A 20719-nucleotide genomic window follows, 5' to 3' on the forward strand; every position below is an offset into this window, starting at 1 on the left:
TGGAGCTAAAATCTTTATTTATTGCCTATCAGCACAAAGACTGCATAAGTTTCACCTATTCTTCTCAAATGTGATTCCAGTACAAATGATTGTCCTCTGCATTTTCTTGACCATGACAAGAGGTTCACTCATTGTGCAATTGTTATAGGGAATTTGCCACTACCATATCTCCCCAACAGTTCTTTATGTTGCAACCATATGCTAACTAAATTTTGATCCAACAGTATTGTTTATCATCCAATTTTAGAGATCACACACAAATTTGGTTTTCCAGTTCTACAGTATCAGGAGTGTACCATGTATATCTCATCAATAGCATTTCCATGCACATAAATCTACAAATGGGTTTACCATGTGCCATTGAAGAGCAGAGCTCACATCAGCAGTGTGATTGGTAAGGTTCACTGATGACGATGGAGTATTTCAACAGGAAAATGGAATAACCATCTTTGGTTTCCAGTAGATGGTTGGAAGAACTCTCTACAGACTACCACCATGATTTTGCTCCTAAGCTCCTCAATATGAACCCTTTGGAGCATTTATGAGACACAATGGAAACCAGCTTATGATAAATGAATCCACCCTCATCCAATACAACAGGATTATGGTCTAGAATGCAGGATTTGGGGAAAGCTATCCCTGCAGAATGGATCTAGCAGGTTGTTGACTCCATATCATTACATGTGCAAGCACTTCTAAGAGCTAGAGGTGAACCAACTTATTATTAGCTTCCTATCCCATAAACTTTTGATCTTTCAGTGTAAAGTGTTAATTGTGTTGGTTAGTGAATTGCTTTTTATCCTTATGTTACAATATGAAACTATGAGCACTAAGTTTTGGCTGTACGAAGGACGTATCACATGCTATGACATTGTCAGAGTAATCACACAGATTTATTATGATAACGGTATGCATTTCAGACCTGATGTCTGTCCCTCTTCAGCCATACTTGTTACAATATGGTGGGTTTTACAGGCATCTACAAAAATACAAGCAGTTTTTTGTTACAAAAATTTGGGTTTATGATTAAAATACAGTGGTACCTTGGTATTCGAACATAATCCGTTCCAGAAAGAGGTTCGAGTACCAATATGTTCGAACTCCAAATCATTTTTTCCCATTACAAATAATGTAAAATAGATTAATGCGTTCCAATCCCCAGTTGATTCGCTAGTATGTTTTTTATTGTTTCTTTATTCTTTAAAATAGTCGATATCGTCGACTTAACCATAGAATATTTGACAGCAAGATCCGAAACACGCACTCCATTTTCATGTTTAGCAATGATTTCTTTTTTCAGTTCGATTGTTGTTCTCACTGTTTTCCTTTTCACTTGACCACTTTCACTTTTATTCTTCTTGGGACCCATGTTTAAGGGCTAATAAATCAAAAGAAAAGGATGCTAATTCAAAAAATATAGCACAGCGTAAGTTAATGTGCATGCCAAACAATGACTGTCTCGTAAAGACCAACAACTGCCGTATTATCGGGCTAGCAAATGGCTATAGTAATATTAATAATTTAAGATAATTTGGTACTAGAGTTAGGCGTTAAGCGCCATCTCTTGCTAAATTTAATAATTGGAATTTTAATTAAATAATTTAAATAAATTTAGGCCTAACTGGACTGTCTCGTAACTGATGCCGCCGCCGTGGCGTTGGCGTCGACTTGGCGGGCTTTCCCGTTCGAGTACCAAAATTTTGTTCGGGAACAGGGGCATTTTTTTTTCGAAATTTTTGGTCGAGTACCGATTTGTTCGGGCTCCGAAACGTTCGAGTACCGAGGTATGACTGTAGTTCAAAATTACATTTTTATACATACTAAAAGATTCATTCTATTGTGTTGCTGATGTGTGGATGACTTCATTTTTGAGCTTTTTCAAAGACATTATATTATGTTTTCTGTACAAATAGCAACAGAAATTAAAAACTGTTGCTTAGTGAATTTAACTGTGAAGTAAATATTATGAATATATACAATGTTATAAACAAGATTACAGTTACCAAAGTAAGAGCTGTTTTAAGAAAGATTACATACGTTTTTGCAGTCAACCAGCTTGTACAAACAATCTTCTCTACTATATTAAACTGTTTGAATTTATTTTGGATCTTTTCCAAAAAATTTTTGACATAAGGAACCTTACAGATTTTGCTGGTGAACTAATGTTTTGGACTATGTTTGGTGTTCTATTAGCTAATCTACCTAGCTATTTTAATTAGATGGTTTTGGAGTAATTATTTAACAAAAATAATTTGATAATTTCATTTATTTTGGAATTTTGATCTATTATATCTGTAGTTCTATTTTTAATTTTACTGGTAAGTTGAATGTGTTTTTCTTTATGTATAAAGGGGTCTCTGAGTTGTAATCTGTAACTTTTTTAATGTTGCGTTGTTTAATAAATCTATTAATTTTAATTCTATTGTTTAGTCTAGTGATTAAAATGTCCAGGAAGGGTGATTGGAGGTTTCAAATGTTAAATGTGCATTATGCCACCAGATAGTATTACAAATGTTCTATTCTTTCAACAACAGTGTTGCCATTGCTTTTCATTCAGCCCATTTATGTTAAAAAGTCTTAAGAATGATCTGAACAAAGATTTTTTTAAAAATTATAAGTTTTTAAAATAATGACATGATCTTTGAAAAACAAAAATATTCTAAAATTGTTTATAAACAAATTTTTTTAACACAATGATGATTAATGACTATTTAAAATTAATAATTATATTATTAATATAGAAACACATACATGAACAGCCATATTGAAATAATTTGATTTGAATTTATCAGCCATTTCACCAAATTCTTGAAGTGTATATTCACGTTGAGCCTGCTCAAATCCAAATGCCTCCTGAGGTTTTCTAACTTCCTGTAATTATCATAACACAATAAATTTAATTTTCACTTAATTACAAATCACAAGATCTACACATAAAAAGATTTAATATTTAAATATCAAGATATTTGAAATTCTAAAAAATGATTTTATTAAAGCAAATAATACATTCCTATATCAATAATTTATTTAAAATTATAATATAAGAAAATTACTTAAATCATTAGAGATCTTTAAAAAAAATTTTACTTCAAATGACTAAATCTTAAATCATAATTGATATTCTGGCAAGGAAGTTGGGTTTTTCAGAATAGTCTTACAGTTATTTGTTTATGAAAAAAAATTATTTTTCGAATAGAAAACAGAAATGCATGCCATTTAATAATGTATAAAAAAAATAAAGAAAAAAGGACATATTAGGTTTGAAAAATAATGTCATCCAAATGACATCCATCTTTGTCATTGCATTTCTGTGGCCTTTTGAAGAAGCTCACCAGGATCCGGCAAGGATAAATGACTTAGATTGAATATAACATCCTCTTGGGTTGCAAATCACCATGATGGTTGTGTATCACTTGTCAGTTAATGCCATTTCTCAGTAACAATGGAGTGATGGAGCACTGTACATAGTACTTATTGTTGAAACATTTTTTTCAAAGTGATGATTCAGTGATGCTCACTCAGTAGAAGTTTCAAACTCATTTTATAATGTCGGATGTCATGACAGAATTTTGAGCCTGAACACTATTCTGAAGTGGATCAAACCGACGACAGGTTCAGCACTGCCAAGGAAAACTTATGGAAGTGAACAAACTGTTTAGACTTGTGAAAACATTAAACTAGTGAGACAAGCTGTGGAGATTAGCCCTCATTGTTCAACAATAAAACTTGCTCACACTCTACAGCTGTCAGAAAGATAAGTTTGAAGAACTTTACACATTTAGACCTAATCACCTATACAAGCATTAGTTCAGCAAGCAATAGTCAACTTCTCCACAAAACTACAGGAATGCATTGACAAAGATGAATGCCATTTTTCAAATTTATTGGGCTCTTTTTCCTTTGTTTTTATTTTTTTTTACATTATTAATTGGCATATATTTCTGTTTCTATTGAAAAAATTAAAATTTTATTTTCATAAACAAATAACTGTATACAATTATTCTGAAAACATCCCGCTTCCCTGCCATACCCTGTATTAGCTAAAAAAAAGTTGCTGAATTTAAGAATATAAACATCAATAAACATTTATATTTTAAAATGTGTCATCACCACCATGAAAATAATCACACTGACAAAATCTACATTAAATAATTTATACCAAAAAACTTCTATGTAAGTCTTTTTTTGTATTCATTACCACAAGTTAAGAAAACTAAGTTAAGTAATTATAAATATTTAATTTTATAAAATAAAATATATTTCTATTTAAATTAAAATACAAAATTGTAAATCACATTTAAAATTACAATTTATAAATTTAATGACAATTTTTTTAAATGATTTACGAGATTAAGAAAATAAATTTTCAAATAGACAAATAGTTTTGAATCTTGCTAGATCAGCGCCATGGAAGAAGTATCAGAGACCAACTGCAATATAAAGCAATGATCTCAATATAAGTTTTAAGTCATCATTTCTAGCAAGTTTCTAAGTAAATAATAATAAATTTTGAATATAAGGAAAATTAAGAAATATTTGCTTTTCTTACTTAAATTTTTATTTCAATTAAAAAATACAAGTCACACCTTTATTTTCTTAATCTTAATCACAGAGTTCTACAAGTAAATAAAAACTGTCATATTCTATTCATAATTAGTATTTTAAATTCAAGAATCTTCTAATTCAAAATACATGAGTTCTACAATAAACAGCATAAATGTATTTCTTGTTATGTGTTGTATCATGTATTTCACTTTTGATACTGAAACCTGCTGCATTTCAGATTTACAATTCTTCTATAGTTTCTTGTTTTAAACTATTTATTTTTGAAAAGTCACATAATCAGGATAAACATTAAAAATAATTAATATTAACAGCAATAAAAAAGAATATATGTTTGTTTTTTTTTTGTTGTGCCTACTTGCTACTTCCAAAGTAACATTTTACTTTATTCAATTTACATCCTGTGATGATTTCTTTAATCATTTGCAAATAAATAATGTCTTCCTATTAACTGGATAATCTGTCTTTTGACAAAGGATAGATCAAATATTAATCTTTTGTCAACTATAGATCAATCATTATTTTTAAATTATTATTTCCAATAGAATTTATTCAATTTTTATTTACTCTGTCTTACATTATCAAATAAATATATTTTCATACAGAAGTTTTTTTAATATAATTTGAAAAGGAAAATTTACTATTTATTACCTCAGCAACACATTTTGGACATCTCCAATCTCCCTTTGGAATTTCATTAAGTGGAGGTACAAGACAAAATGTATGATAACTATCATCACACCCATCACAAAGTAACATACTTTCTTCAGCATCTCCTCGACCACAAGTATGACAAACAATTTGATCTATCTAAAAAAATTATATACTTTTACAAAATAATTCATTTAAAATATATTTAATAAATTTTTAACCAGAATTTTACATTAATTAATTAGGTAAAATATGATGTAAATGTAAGGTAAAAATTTTAAAAACAATCATTTAACTTATTTTTATGTTACATATTTCATTTATAAGTTAACAAATCAAAACAATGAAACTTCCCTAGCTAAAATAATTTAAGGAATTTTACTAAAAAATTGATTAAGTTAAAGAATTAATAATGAAAATTTAGATAATTTAAACTACATAGTCAGCAATAATCCCAAAATATTTTATCATTTAATTTATTATTAACTAGATCGTTATTTCTTAATTTAGTCGCTTAAAAAAATTTTAATATTTGTCATAAAGTTAAAAAATGTCCTTAAAAAGTTTTAATATCAATGATTATTAGACAAATTATATTTTAAAAAAATCAGAAACACTAGTTTTTAATTATGAAAACCATTATTGGAACTTAATGAAATATTTACTTTTTTCAAAGCTATAAAAGGAATATTTTGATTTAAAATTAAATTATTCATTTATCAAAAACAAATTATAAATATATAATTGAAATAAAATATATTCATCATTTTCTATCTTTTGTTTGTTTATCAAGATTTTCATCAAAAGAAATATATAAATATATTCTAAACAAATTTATTAACTCAAGAAACATTTAACTTTTATTAAATACTAAGTTAAGTAATTATAAAACATTATGAAAAAAAAATTAGGTAATTATTAAATATGTTAAAAATATAACTCCTCAATATTTGAGTGTGTATTTTCCTTATATTCTGAACTAAAAAAAACTGAAATTTACCATTTTATTAGATGTGAAAAACATAAAAATGCTTATAAATTTAAATATCTGAGGGAAAAAAATTGTTGCAATGAAAATTTTTTAATGACATCTCAGCAACATGTATAAAAATTCTTGAATATATCACATACATTTTTACTTTTTAAAATATAGTTTCTTGTCGAAACAATTATATAAATGCGAAATTAATAATATGAACAGTTATAATATTTATAATGTTCTTAAACATAATCAATAAATCTTATAAATTTTATGATTATGTATTTATTTATAATTTATAAATAAATACACAACTTCATGGATACATGGGTTAATTGTTAAATAAAATAAATCTATTAAAGTTGCAAATATTTTTAGCTAGTACAGAAATCACAATCAAAATTATTTTCAAATGAATATCTATCATGTTTTTTGAATGGCAGATTTCAATAGAAAAAGTGTGTGTGGTATTTAAATAACACAGTATTAAGAGTACTCTTATAACTAAGTAATAACTTACATTTATTTTAATTCACATAATTATTGCAACTAAGCAATCTCATTAACTTTTCTTTTATAAAAATTTAATTTTCAATCTGAACATCATTTTCAATCTAAGATATATTTTAAAAATGTGTTTACAATTAAAGTTCACATTTTAAAAAGCTATAACTGGAGAACTATACAGTGGAACAACTTCAAATTTAAAATAAAGATGTGTTCAGTACAGGAATTGTATTTGGTGCAAAAAAAAAAAAAAATTAGTTTGAAAATTGCCACTAGGGTGATATATAGAACTGCAACAGCATAATAGTAATTAAAAAGCATGACAAAACGTATGGTTGTGGAACATTTAAAAGAAGTTGTGTATTGTGAAGAAATAGCCAACTTATCAGACCTCAAGACCAACTTTACACATCATGTCCACAATATCTTGAGAAAAACTATGTTCTATGGTTGAGTATGCTGTTTTGTAGTTTCAGCACATCACAGACATTGAAGGACAGCATACAGAACACCTTATTGCATAACCACAGACAATGATGTTTCATACATTTTGTGATGCTTTTTAATTACTACTAGGACAATATATGTATTACCCTAGCAGCAATTTTCAGAACTCATTTTTTTTCTGCACCAAATAAAATTCTATCACTGAACATATCTTCATTTTAAATTTGAAGTCATTCAGCTATATAGTTCTCCAGTTATAGCTTTTCAAAATGTGAAATTTAATTGTAAACACACTGTATACATTAGGATATTTTAACTGAAATTAACTGTAGATGTTGAAATATATAGATATATGTATTAAATTAGTTAATAGTTAGTGAAAAATAGTTATGTTTTAAGTCTTCAATTATTATATTAACATTTACAATGGAATAAATCTATAAAATTCTATTGCAAAAAATATTTAGTTACATAAAATATTCAGAAAAAATTAAAATAAAAGAAAATTAAATTTCATATTTTGAAACATAATAATATAAAGAATTTAATTCACTATGGATAGATTATTTGCCATAAAAAAATTTAAGGCAGTTTCTTAATTTTGTTTTGAAAAAAATTGCTTGTAGATATATACCATATATTTCCACAGATAAGACAAGATATAAATTTTCACTGAAGTTTTATAGTTTTAGCATATATCTGTCCTATAAGACGACCCCAAACTATCAATGGCCTATGAATTTAGTTTAGATCAGCGATCATCATCTGGATAATAATACTGTATAGCGTATACGGAATTATGTCCTATTCATACTTTTTTGAATGAACAAGTTTTATTTTCTGCCTTGCTATTGTTGCAAACGTTCGCACTGATTTGGGAAATGACCTTGACTATTCACAAAAACGCTGTATGGGCTATTCTATTTTGTGGACATGCCCTACTCTCTACTAGTATATAATTACAGTTTGTCCGTTTTTTTATAATGGTTTTAATTTATATAAATTTCAATCTAATTTTTTTGTATCTGTCCTATAAGACGACCCCAGATTTTAGGACCCTTTTTTAATGATTCAACTATCATCTTATCTGCAGAAATGTACGGTATGTATATGCATGCATTTGAGTATAAATAAATGTAACAGCTTTATTTATAGCTTAAATAAACAAACGAAAAATGTGATTTATACTATTTTCTTACTTTTTTAAAAAATAAATATAACCAAATCCTGCACTAAAATAGTTAAATCAAGTTTTCATAATAAAAGCAAATACTAAATTTATTTTAAAAAAGTATTAATTTTTTAAATTTCAAATTACAATAATTATTATATAAAAGATTTTTTTTTTTTGCCAAAGTTTTAGTTCAGAAATGAATAAGGAAGCATATTTTTTAATAAAAAGTTAATAATTGCATTAGCTATTTATAAAGCTTTTGAGTTCAAGTTTCACTCACCTGGAGAAAACTTTCTAACATTAAGTATTAAATATTATCACAACTTTATTACTGAAAATTAAAATTTTCATTTGATAAAGATAATCATTTTAAAATCAATAGAATATCTTGCATCAATAATAAAAAAGATGCATTATGACAAATAAAATCATATTAATTTTTTAATATAATTTATAAAAAAATTTAAAACTAAAATTACAGTTAAACTGATGTTCTTGATAAAGACAAAATATCTTAAATGTTAAAAGTTTTGCACTATTTATACTTATTTTATTAAGTATAAACAGCATATTATTATTTTTGTGTATATTTTAAAGTATGTTTCAAAGAAACAAACTTTAATGTAAAAATTAAATTATACGCTGAATAAATTTCTATTGACATCAGTTATGTTCAGAATGAATATATTTTTCATTTTTTAAAATAAATTTAATAAAGATTATATTTAAACATAAAAATTATTACATTATTATAAATTAAAACATCAATTTTAAAATGTTTAAAAATTAAATATCTCACTGAAAACCTTTCTTTGATGAAAACTCTCTTAACATAAAAAAAACTATATTTTATTGAATTTTACAAAACAATTTTTAAAAAGATATTGAAGTTGTAAACGTTTTTGCATATTTGCCTGAGAATATATAGTTTTATAAAAGCAAAATATACATAATAACAAATGTATACAGTATATAAACTATGAACAGATACCATTATATTTTGATGGGATTATTAAGTAACAGATTTATTTCAAAGTATTAATTTAACAATAAAAAAATTATATTTTGATTTTAAAGATTAAACACATTATAAAAGAAATTTTTTAAAATAATTTTCTGGTCTCTACACTAATACTTTTGGCAGCATTTTTTAAAGTTATAACAAGAATACTGAATACCAACAGCCAACACAATTAAATCTGTATAATCTACATAATTATCCCATCAAAAACATTTCCATATAATTTATTTTATTTGAAAATAAAAATACATAATGACAAATTTCAAATATTCATATTGTTGTAATACATATAAAATCAAACCACCATCCAAGCAAAGACTATTATAATTATTTAATACAAAAGAAATAAGATGTTTTTCCATGCACAAAAATATCTTCAATTAATAATAATATTACTATTTTCCAAAATAAAACAAACAAAATTATAAATTTTCATGTGTCATGATTTTTTGAAAAATCTATTTTTAGTATTTTGATTATCTATTTTTGCTTGTAAGTATCTTAATACACAAATAATTACATGCAATATCAGATTTCTATTGAAATCTTTGACTTTTAAATAAACATAAGAAAATTTAGAGTAATGAAAATTAATTATACAATGCATCATCTGAATTTTAGACTTATGACATAGCATTTATTAAAATATTTTTGTCATGAATTATAATGCTATTGCTAAACTTAATGTGCTGTAATTTGAAAAATTCATCTTGTTTTAATAAATTCAATACAAAGTATTCAAATTATTTTTGTTCAATGCATTTGTTTTTGTAATCTTTTATATATTTTTTTAAGTATAATTAAAAATAATAAGAAACAACAGTATTTCTTTCTCAAAATTAAGAGGAAAAAATTTTGCATGCATTAATAAAAAACTTAAAAATTTACTCACTCAACTTATTACTCTTATATGAACTGCACTTGAACAAATACAAACTCTAAAACCATCTAATGCAGTAAAACTTTCTTTATTCAAATGTTTTTGTAATCATCATCTTAAATGATCTTGAGGAAAAACCACATTCTAAAAGAACAAATGCTCTTTTCCTGAAGAAGATTGTTTAAGATGACTGAAAATATTTGAATAGAGAGAGTTTTACAGCATTAGATAGTTTTAGAGTTTGTATTTATTGCTCATTTACTTCAAAATTGAAATACAGTAGTGTTCTACTGTAAAATTAATAAACTATTCTTGCACATATTGTTTTTAAAAAATATTTTTATCTTAGTATTTTGAAATTAATGATTTTACAACTCCAAAAAAATTAACAGTTTTCAAAACTAATTTTGAAGGTAATATAATTATATAACTAGAAACATGAAGTTTAATATTTAAAACCAGACATATTCTAATACTGAAGATTGAGTGTCTTAAATGTTTTAGACAGATAAAATATCTGACCCCTTAAAGAAATTTGGATGTATAATTTTACTCAAGTGACAATTTTCTTCTGTAACCAAATTTTTTAAATCTAATTTTATTACATAAAATCAGGTTATTTCTATTTTAAATATACATTCAATACAGATATAATAAATGAATCTGATCAATCAGTTCTTATAATAAAACAACTGTAAGATGTTCCCATTAAGTAGCATAAATTACAACTAACTTGGATATGAAATAAACTTACAATTTCAAAAATTAGGTAATACACAGAATAGTTGTCTAAAATCAGAAAACAGCATATGAAATTTTGATAGTTTGTTTAATAATGTGATTACTTATCATAATTTAACAATACACATCTGATGAAGTGAGACACTCAAAACATATGCCACTTTTAAACAACAGACCATGAATATACTAATTAGGATTGTCTTTTAACTTGTTAAAAATAAACGGCAATAAAATATTCTTACTGACATCAAAATTATAATCAGCCATTTAATATTAACAGTGGACAGATATTAAGTCTCATAATAAGATGATATTACTCCACCATATAATTCATTCTTAACAAGTTGAGAGCATTATTTACAGGACAAATATGCAGGCAGGCATGCATATAGAAACTAGACAAAAAAATTATTGATTTATGCCACAGCATTTGTGCTCTAGTATATGTACATTATTTATTACATCTAATAGTTAAAAAATTAATCATAATAATTTCTACATAAGTTTAGCAGAAGAATAATACAGAAGAATAATAAAAAACATAAAGTTTGATGGTTTTGTGAACCAAGAAATTCCAATTTGATTTGCTACATTTTTAAATAATCCAAATAGAATAATAATTCAGAAAAACTCAATTAAAAAAAAAACTGTCTTTAAACTAAAAATGTTATGCCTTTCTGGCAACCCTAATAACATGCATTTCCCAAGTTACTCTAAAAATATCCAAAACAGAATATTAGATCACAGTGATGATGATACCAAATGAACTGTCAGATTTTCATATTTTTATTTGACTATATTAAGACTAATTAATAATCCAAAACAAAGCAATTTGTCTAGAGGCAGACAATTAAGCCATCAACTCATGATAAATTTAATAATTATACTTAAATTAATTTTATATTTCATTATATTCTGGAAGAAAAGATTGGCCCTCAGCAAGACTCAAACTAGCAACTGCTGCTTACCATTCAATCACACTGCCAGTTATGCTACCCAGGCTTCCATCTGATCTTCACTTCCAGAGATATTAAATAATTAATTTGGATATAACCACTCACAAACTGGAGACAAGTTGCAACCATGGTCCTCCACAGCTTTATGATTATATCTAAATTAATTAAGTAATAGCTCTGAAATCTAAGATATGACAGCGGTCTGAGTAGTGTAATGGTTAGCACAACTGCACAGTAAGTAGGAAATGTAGATAAAATCCTGCTCCCAGCCAATTAATTTATTCATAATTATTAAATTTACGTGAGAAGGGACTTAACTGCCTACCTCTAGCTAAATTGCTTTGTTCCAGATTATTAATCAGCCTTAATAGAGCATGATAAAAAAAATAAGCAGATTGTTGTTATTACTAATGTATTGGATTATGTATGTTATACATATAATAATAAATTTCAGTGCGTATATTATTAACAAAAATTATTATTAATAATAGTAATCATCAAGTTAAATAGTCAATCAAAAAACATTTTAATATAATTAAAATTATTGGTAAGAGTGAGTTTGCTATAAGCATGTATAAGCAGAGTTACAAAATTAGATGTATTTGTAATAGCTAAACAATCTAATTCCTCTATATACTCTGGTTTAATCTGCACACAATCATGTTAAAGATTTCTCATCATAAAATAATTATTTGCAATGATGAAATGAAGAGAAAATAATATTTCAATGCAAGATGAATAAAAATACAACTGAAACCACAAATTAAAGAAAATAACCATAAAAGAAAATAATAATAATGCTCCATTGTACTCTTATTTCTTCTTTTTTAACAGTTTGCAAAATCTCAGAATAATTGAAGATTTCAAACATATGGAAAACCAAGAATAATTTATACTTGAAAAATAATCAAAAAGTCTGAATTTATTACATCTGATTATTAAATGACTTCAGATGAGAGAAGACTAAGGATTCAATAAATAAGGTATCAATTTTAAAAAAAAAAGGACAATAGTTTATAATAGTACATAATCTCATTCTACAAATGGTGATTCAAATAACTGTTGCAAAATATAACATACCATTATTAAATCATCCTTATTAAGCATCTTTTATTCTTTCATTTATCTTTCTGAGGTTTAGTTAAAGAAATAAAAATTAAGTTTTTATAATGATAAAAGATTGTTTTACAGCAATTTCATATCAAAAAACACCAATCTGATATATTTTAAGAAAAACAGATAAATCAATAAGTAGAAGTCTACAAATAAGAGAAATTCAAAAATGAAGCTCAGCAAAAAAAAAAGTTCATTGTTGATCTCATAAGCAATTATACAGATTATTATTATTTAACAAGATGATAATATATATAATCCATTTGTATTTATAAATTTTCTCTTCTGATCAATCAAGAAGTTTGATAACACATCTTTTTATTGAACAAATATCCACCAAACCAAAATGTCAAAAAAATGAAATAATCATTTAATTTTTTGACACTGATCACAATATGCATTTCAATTTTTCTATCTTCAACTACATTTTCTTCAAAGTGGGCATATAGCACACAGATCCTTTCCCATTTAAACAAATTAATAATTCTTATATTCCAGGGGTGGGCAAGCAAGAGTTCAGTGGGAGTCACAATGTAGGTTTTGCAAAATGCATGGGAGCCGCAGTTCTGTACTGTCTTGGCAGATAGTATGGTAAGGTATGTGTGATTTTATTATATAATATAGAACAAATATTGAATTTTTTTAACAAACATGTTTTCACAAAATTATAAAAATAAAATTGTAAAAACAATAATAAAAAAACAGAAATTAACACTTTCAGCAAGAGCCGCATGTAACTCAAAAAAAGCCGCATTTGCCCATGTCTGTTATATTCCATTAGGCATCTAATGTTTTTTACAATATTTTCAATTTTTAAATTACGTAATAAATGTGATGTCACTTTTTCAAAGATATTCCAGAACTCTAGAGTTAAACATTCAAAATACACCTCATTGGACTGAAATTTTCAAATTGCAGACCTATAGATTTCAACTGTCTGTCTTTCCTTAATCTTGAGAACAAAGTTAGATAGATCAAGATGTGGAAAACTTGAAAGTTGGAGGCCCCAATTAACTAAATACAAACTTCTGGTGGTTTAGACCAGAAATCACAAAATTTTTTAAATTTAATTTTTAATCATAAAAATAAATAAAATAATTTTATTTAATTTATTTTTATGATTAAAGATTGCAACCCACAATAACTTTTTGATTTTTTAATGATAAGATTTCTGTTTTGTCATGTCTTTAGCCCATGATTTACATAAATCTGAAATTCATATTGTGATCAGTGTCAAAGAAGTGAAATGAAGTTTTGGTGAGTAAAGTATGTTCAATTTCTATATATCCCCTTAAAAAAGAAAACTTATATTCAAGACAAACATTATTAAAGTCCCTGCTGCCTATAAAGATAAAATTTATAATACAATTATACAAAACTGAAATAAAGATTATGGAAAAAAGTAAAAGTTTATAAAAATAAAATGAAGAGGAATTGCAACAATGATAAAATTCAAAATGCTAATTACAAACTACAGGAAATTAAATAATTTAGTTTTTCAATTATTATTTGTATCTGTTTAAATTAAAACACTACGGGTATACCTCGAGTTACGTCGTTCTCGATTATACGTTGTTTGTCAAAAAAGTATATGGAAAAATAAAAATCAAGCTTAAGTCATTTTATTCGACTTTACATCCGTCCGCCACAAATATTGAAGTCGTAATATCATTAGAAAAGTGTTAAAAGCGCATAAAATCATATTAAAATATGTACATTTACAGTAAACGTTAATATAATCATCATAAATCCTAGAGAACGGAACGAAACATGAAAACATCTGTGTTTCTGTTCTATTTAGCGGTCTTTAAGTGCTCATTATTGGCGTTTTCCACCGTAGTTTCAACTTGCGTCGTAACTACACAAGTAAATTCGACTTATGTTGCCTCTCCTGGAACTAATTACAGACGTAAGGCGAGGTATACCTGTATTATTTAATCCATGATAATAATTGCCTGATATTTTTGAAGTATATTTCTCAACTTAATTATGAATTAATAATGGATTTCCAGAAAATTCATATTCATTAAGTAAAATACAACTTTTATTTATTAAAAAGTAATTCCTTATTTAACAGGCTATTTCTTCATATGTATATGGAATTGAAATTGCCAATGATGATATTTTATGATAATTTTCAATTTCCTTTATTTTTTTAATTTCTCTCATTTAAAAAATTTTAAATAAATCAAAATAAATGGTAATCAGAAGGAATAATATCTGCAGAACAAAAAGCTGGATAACTATTTCCTAGTTTAACTTTTGTTACAGTATCATAGCAATGTGTATGCTGATAAAAAAAATAATTCTTCATTACATTCGATAATGACATGTTAGTCATCATATTCCCTAAATTATCTATTGAGAACAACTTTTATCTTTACTATTTTGCTTTTTTATTAATTCATAATAAATGACTTCTTTAAAAGAATCAAAAAGGAATGAATTTCTTTAAATTGTGATATAAAGCGCAACCTTCATATGAAAATAATATAGTTTATCCGTTACAAGAAAGAATGAAACTTCATAAGTCGTCATCATAATCTCTCTAAATACTACATAAAATCCAATTTTTCATTTCATAGATTTTTTTTGAAACAACTCAAACTTCAATGTCTTATAATGAAATCTGATTCTTTAGAAATACTAAATACCAAACTGCATATCAGTAATGCATACCAAGAGCACATGAATTCATTATATGCAGTTCAGAAGATACATAAACATAAAAAATAAAAGTTGTCTGTAACTTCAAAAAATCTTTTCAGGTATGGCATTTTTAGTAGGATGATATTGCTGCTTTTAACAGTGTGTTATTGTGGGGTGCAATATTGACTACATGTGTGATATTGTCAAATTGTATTAATAGAAATAAAAATAGTTAATACTATAGCTAAATCATCCTTGCTCAGATAAACTGTAAATTGTCTCACTCTCCTCAGTAGAGAATAAAATTATCTTGTGGCCCAACTACCTTCATTTCAAGTGAAAGCAGTCCTCAAGTACTAAGTTAAAAGGTTGTACACTACTGCTAAATATCATAATAAAATAATGGAAATGATTTGCAAGTATTTCTCATTAATTTGAATAACCATCAATATTTTTTTTATTATAATTTTGATATGGTAAATATATGTTCAATTACTTCTGTTGTTAGTCAAGGAACTATCACTGTTATGTAATTTTAAAATTACAAATGACAAAAGACAGCCAAGGGCAATTCTTTTCATCAATGATGTCATAAATGGCTTAAGTGTCTCAAAGTTCTTGAAACATTTTTTGCATTTTTTAACACTTCTTTTCTTATAGACTTTTCTGTTATGGATATAACAAAAAACATTTGTAAAGCTTTTTTAGTTTGAACATTACAAACTTTAAATGAATTGTACCAATATGCAGATTAAATGCAATCAAAGAAAACTGTTTGCAATTAAATAGCAATATTATAGTGTTGATTTCAGTAAAAATAGCACCATCAATGTCAAAATCTGAAACCTAAATCTCACTTTTAAAATTACACTGATGAAACTTCACTGAAAACTAAAATGTATATACAGAATAATAAAACACCAATTATTAATGTAATAAAAAAATATAAAATTCTCAGTTATATATATTCTTAGAATAAACTATTGAAATTAAATATTCAATTATTTATATATTTTAAAATATTTTTATTGATGAATGACTTAAAATAGTAAATGCTATGTGGAAAGTGAAAATAACTTGGTATCTTGAATATAATTATAACAGCATACAATATGAAAGATTTTATTAAACTAATTATACACAGTATAATTAAATGTTTTGTGAACTTTTATTTACTTTTTCTTTTGCAGATTTGTGAAATTTTCCTTGAATAAGTAACTGAGAATCATTATTTCAAAATAAAAAATTTCTTTGCAGATGTTCTTCCCCCATTTCTTGGAATAGTTTGTGTTGATGATAAACAAAAATTTGTAGAAAGTAAAATTACACTAGTAAATAATCCAACTATCAAAAAATTTCAACCATAACAAATATATTACAATAGCAGCCATTTTCTATAATTTATATTTAGTAAACAACTAAATGTAATCCCCCTCATAAAATAAGACAATTTAACTGTAACTGTTAATTATTGATCAAAAATTTTATGACTACAACTTTTATGATTTATCAATTACACATCACTTACAGCAAATTATATTTTTAAAATTATGCCATTAAATACTCATAATATTAATCATTAACAAATAACACCAAAACAATAATTTTTCAGTATACTAAACTAAGAAAGTTATCTAATAATTTAAATAATGAAAAATATGAATTGTTATTTATATGATATGATTAGCATAATGATTAGCATGATATGATTAGCATAATCAAGTTGTTGCCAAGTTTGTATCCTTCAGTTAGCTATATGCAGTTGAAAATATTGATATCCAAAAATCTTATAGAATTGATTTGTTTTGTTTTTATATCCATAACAAAAATCATTTATATTTAACAACTAATATTATGTTAAATATACTATTATATAACCTGTGCATATTCAAAGTAGAATAATATTGTTAAGTATAGAATTTGAAGAAAATATTCTAGTCATATATTTCTGTTTATAACTGAAAACTTATAAAATTTAAATTACTATGTATATGTACTGTATACTTGCATGCATGCATACATGGACCCCTAAATTTAACTACTACTTTTGCTTCTAGAAATAATTTTTAAAAGTAGCTTCATCAAATCCATTTCTTTGACTATCATTATTTAACATGCAAATATATATAATCAAAAATACATTGCAATCAAATAAAATATAGAAAAAGATCTGTTACATTGCATTTGAATATATAAATGATGTTTTGTAGACTAAATCTTCAAATTACAATATAACACAGGTTCTCCACAAAAAAATACCCAAATTAATTTCTTAATAAAAAGATAAAAACAATAACTGCAAATTATGTTGCATTATTAGTTAGTTTTACAAAAAATTATATTAATGCAAATTCATAAAAAACAAAAGCATATTAATACTTTAAATATATAAAATGTATTATATAAGACTGATATCTTAATTGTTTATAATTTACAATCAGTTGCTTACAGGTGTTGATTTGCACTTTCCTTTTTCTTTACGCTTAATTAACATTTGTGATTTTGTGCATTCTTCTACTTCTTGTTTTGCTAAAAAAATTATAAAGTACTTAGCAAATTTATTTCTTTAAGTATAATATAAATTTTTTAAAAATATAAATAAGTATAAATATTTTAGATTAAAAATGAACTTTTATAAATTAAATAAAATATTAAATATAAATTAATATATAAATAAAATTTGATAATTTTATTCTTTAAAATCATAATTGTAATCTGTTTGGGGGAAAAAAGTCAAACTGTTTATTCTTTTATAAAGACTTTTTTAATGTGCTTTTATTTCTGTTACTGTTCTTAAATAGGAAATTTATCCAATAGATCTAGCAATGTGAACGGACCAGATCAAAGATTATAAGTGACGACGTATTACAGATTTTAAGTACTATCACAAAAAGGTCATTAATTTTCTTTATAAAGTGTGAAGTTATTTTAAGTTTCTTTCAAATTACATAAATTACACATTAAAATCAAAATTGTTAATTTTTTATACAAAAAAATTAATTTTATAAACTCAATTAAAATCTAAAACAATCTTATTTTAATTAGTTATTTCATATGAAGAAATAATGGCATAGGCTGCCTAATTACAATATTTTTTGTTTTTTGAGTTCTCTAAGATATTATTATTGTAGAAAAAAATAGTTAACACATTAAACAAGTGTCTGAATGTTTACATGGCTTTTGTTGAAAAATGAATGTTCTATGTTAAAATTTTCTTACTTATTTTTGGTGTCAGTTTGTAACATAATTAATGATTTCCTCTTGTATTATTTAAAATATTTTGTAAATTGTGATAATACAACTGTTTTTTTTAAAAGATTTAATTTTTATTAATTTCACATACTTACTCTGTGCACAGAAACCTGGCATTTTTGGACCAGCTCCGTAAAACTGCAATTTTTTTAGTTCATTGTTAGTAGAATAATCAATATCATCCTGAAAAAAAAATTTGTAATTTTTCTTTGTAATAAATTTAATGCAAATCATTTAAAAACTCCTGTTAATTTCATTTTCTATTTTGGTTTGATTTAAATGAATTCATATTTTCAAATACACATTTCACATAAAATATTCATTTTTATAATAATATGCTTTATCATCATTAAAATTGTTTAATTTAAAAGAAAACTCAAAATTTTTACTTTGATTCATAAACAATTTACTGCCAGAACTGTTTCTTCAGGCAAACTGACAAAAACTATTACAACTTCAATCTATTAAAAATTATGAAATTTACACAAAAACTATAAAACAATGTGAGTGAATAACTCTAAATAAAATTCACCAATATAAATAAAATTTAAACAATTTACCGTTACAAATTTAAATTGTTTGTGTTACTTGATTACTTAATTTTTTTTTTCAAAATATATCTTGTCATTTTTTAATACAATAATTTTTATGAAATATAATTTAAAATATCTATCATGATTAATTTTAGACACTTATAAAATATTCAAAAACAATAATTATATAATTAAATTATTTTGTTTTATATATTTGTGTTTTAAGTAACTTTGAGAACTTGAAAATTATGAAGTATATTTCCAATAAATTTTTGTTATGGCTAGTGTTCATGTTTATAAAATCAGTTTATGTTAAATTTACCATAATATCTTACATACATAAATATATTAAATAATTTCACACTATTTTGAACTTCTCAACCAACAAACTAATATATTTAATTTAATACTCAAATTTTGATTATATTTATTGTTTAATATACCACTTTCAACATATAGAAAAACTAATTGAGATATTTTAAAAATCATTTTAGTGCTTTTTTAAGCACACATTTAATCACACATTTGGTGAATCAAACAGATATCAAGAAACCTCCTACTGCATTAAGGAGTATGATTTAAACCTAATCTTCCTGACTTTTATTTATTACCAATTTTTAGTAGTAATTTGGTACCTAATCAATATTGGCTAATATCATGTCCATTCATGCAACCTTTTCCTCAATTTCCATGAGAAAAATATCTAAAATAGTTCCTTTGAATTATCTACAAACATAAGTGACTAACAATAAAAAATACTACGTAATTACAAAACATTACTAAGCAATTCAGAAGTTTACATTTCACAAAAAAGATTGTTCAAAGAATCAAGTAAACATGAAATTTTATTTCTTAGGATAGATTAATTCATTACTATAACTTAATATGCAGTCATCAGGACAAAATATTTCAAAATACACAGTACACTGTTTTATAGAAAATCACAGTTGACAATAGATGCAGATGTTCATATTTGGTGATATAAATATAGCAACATCAAGCAACACTAAGTTGAATATATTAATATTTTAAAAATGAATTATTATAACAACAGTAATGAAAATTTTTAAATTTGTAAATTATTGTTGTTAATCTACTTTAAAAGATAAATACAACAGCAGAAAAAACTTCTGTTATTCTGAACTAGAAAAATAAAAACAAAATTATATCTTTATAAAACTGAAAAACCAATAATATGAACTATGTATCATTTTTCATATACAGTGGTGCCTCGTATAACATACGCTGCAAAC

General features: G+C 24.9%; 1 protein-coding gene across 3 annotated transcripts in view; it reads right to left on the minus strand.

Annotated features, from left to right (window-relative positions):
* Kdm5 (Lysine demethylase 5) overlaps window positions 1-20719 on the minus strand; it is a 111505-nt gene that overhangs the window by 50767 nt on the left and 40019 nt on the right. The window contains exons 7-10 of one of the 3 annotated variants that reach the window (XM_067263292.1): window positions 19029-19071; window positions 18131-18210; window positions 5215-5373; window positions 2752-2871 (exon numbers count right to left, since the gene is read on the minus strand). In XM_067263292.1, the coding sequence (XP_067119393.1) occupies window positions 2752-2871; window positions 5215-5373; window positions 18131-18210; window positions 19029-19071 (402 nt within the window). Of the gene's footprint in view, window positions 1-2751; window positions 2872-5214; window positions 5374-18130; window positions 18211-19028; window positions 19117-20719 lie in introns of all 3 variants that reach the window. The other 2 variants (XM_067263291.1, XM_067263293.1) reach the window with 2 other exon arrangements.

Source organism: Centruroides vittatus, unplaced genomic scaffold, assembly GCF_030686945.1.
Source record: "Centruroides vittatus isolate TY-2023 unplaced genomic scaffold, ASM3068694v2 contig_1758, whole genome shotgun sequence".
NCBI classification, from domain to species: domain Eukaryota; kingdom Metazoa; phylum Arthropoda; class Arachnida; order Scorpiones; family Buthidae; genus Centruroides; species Centruroides vittatus.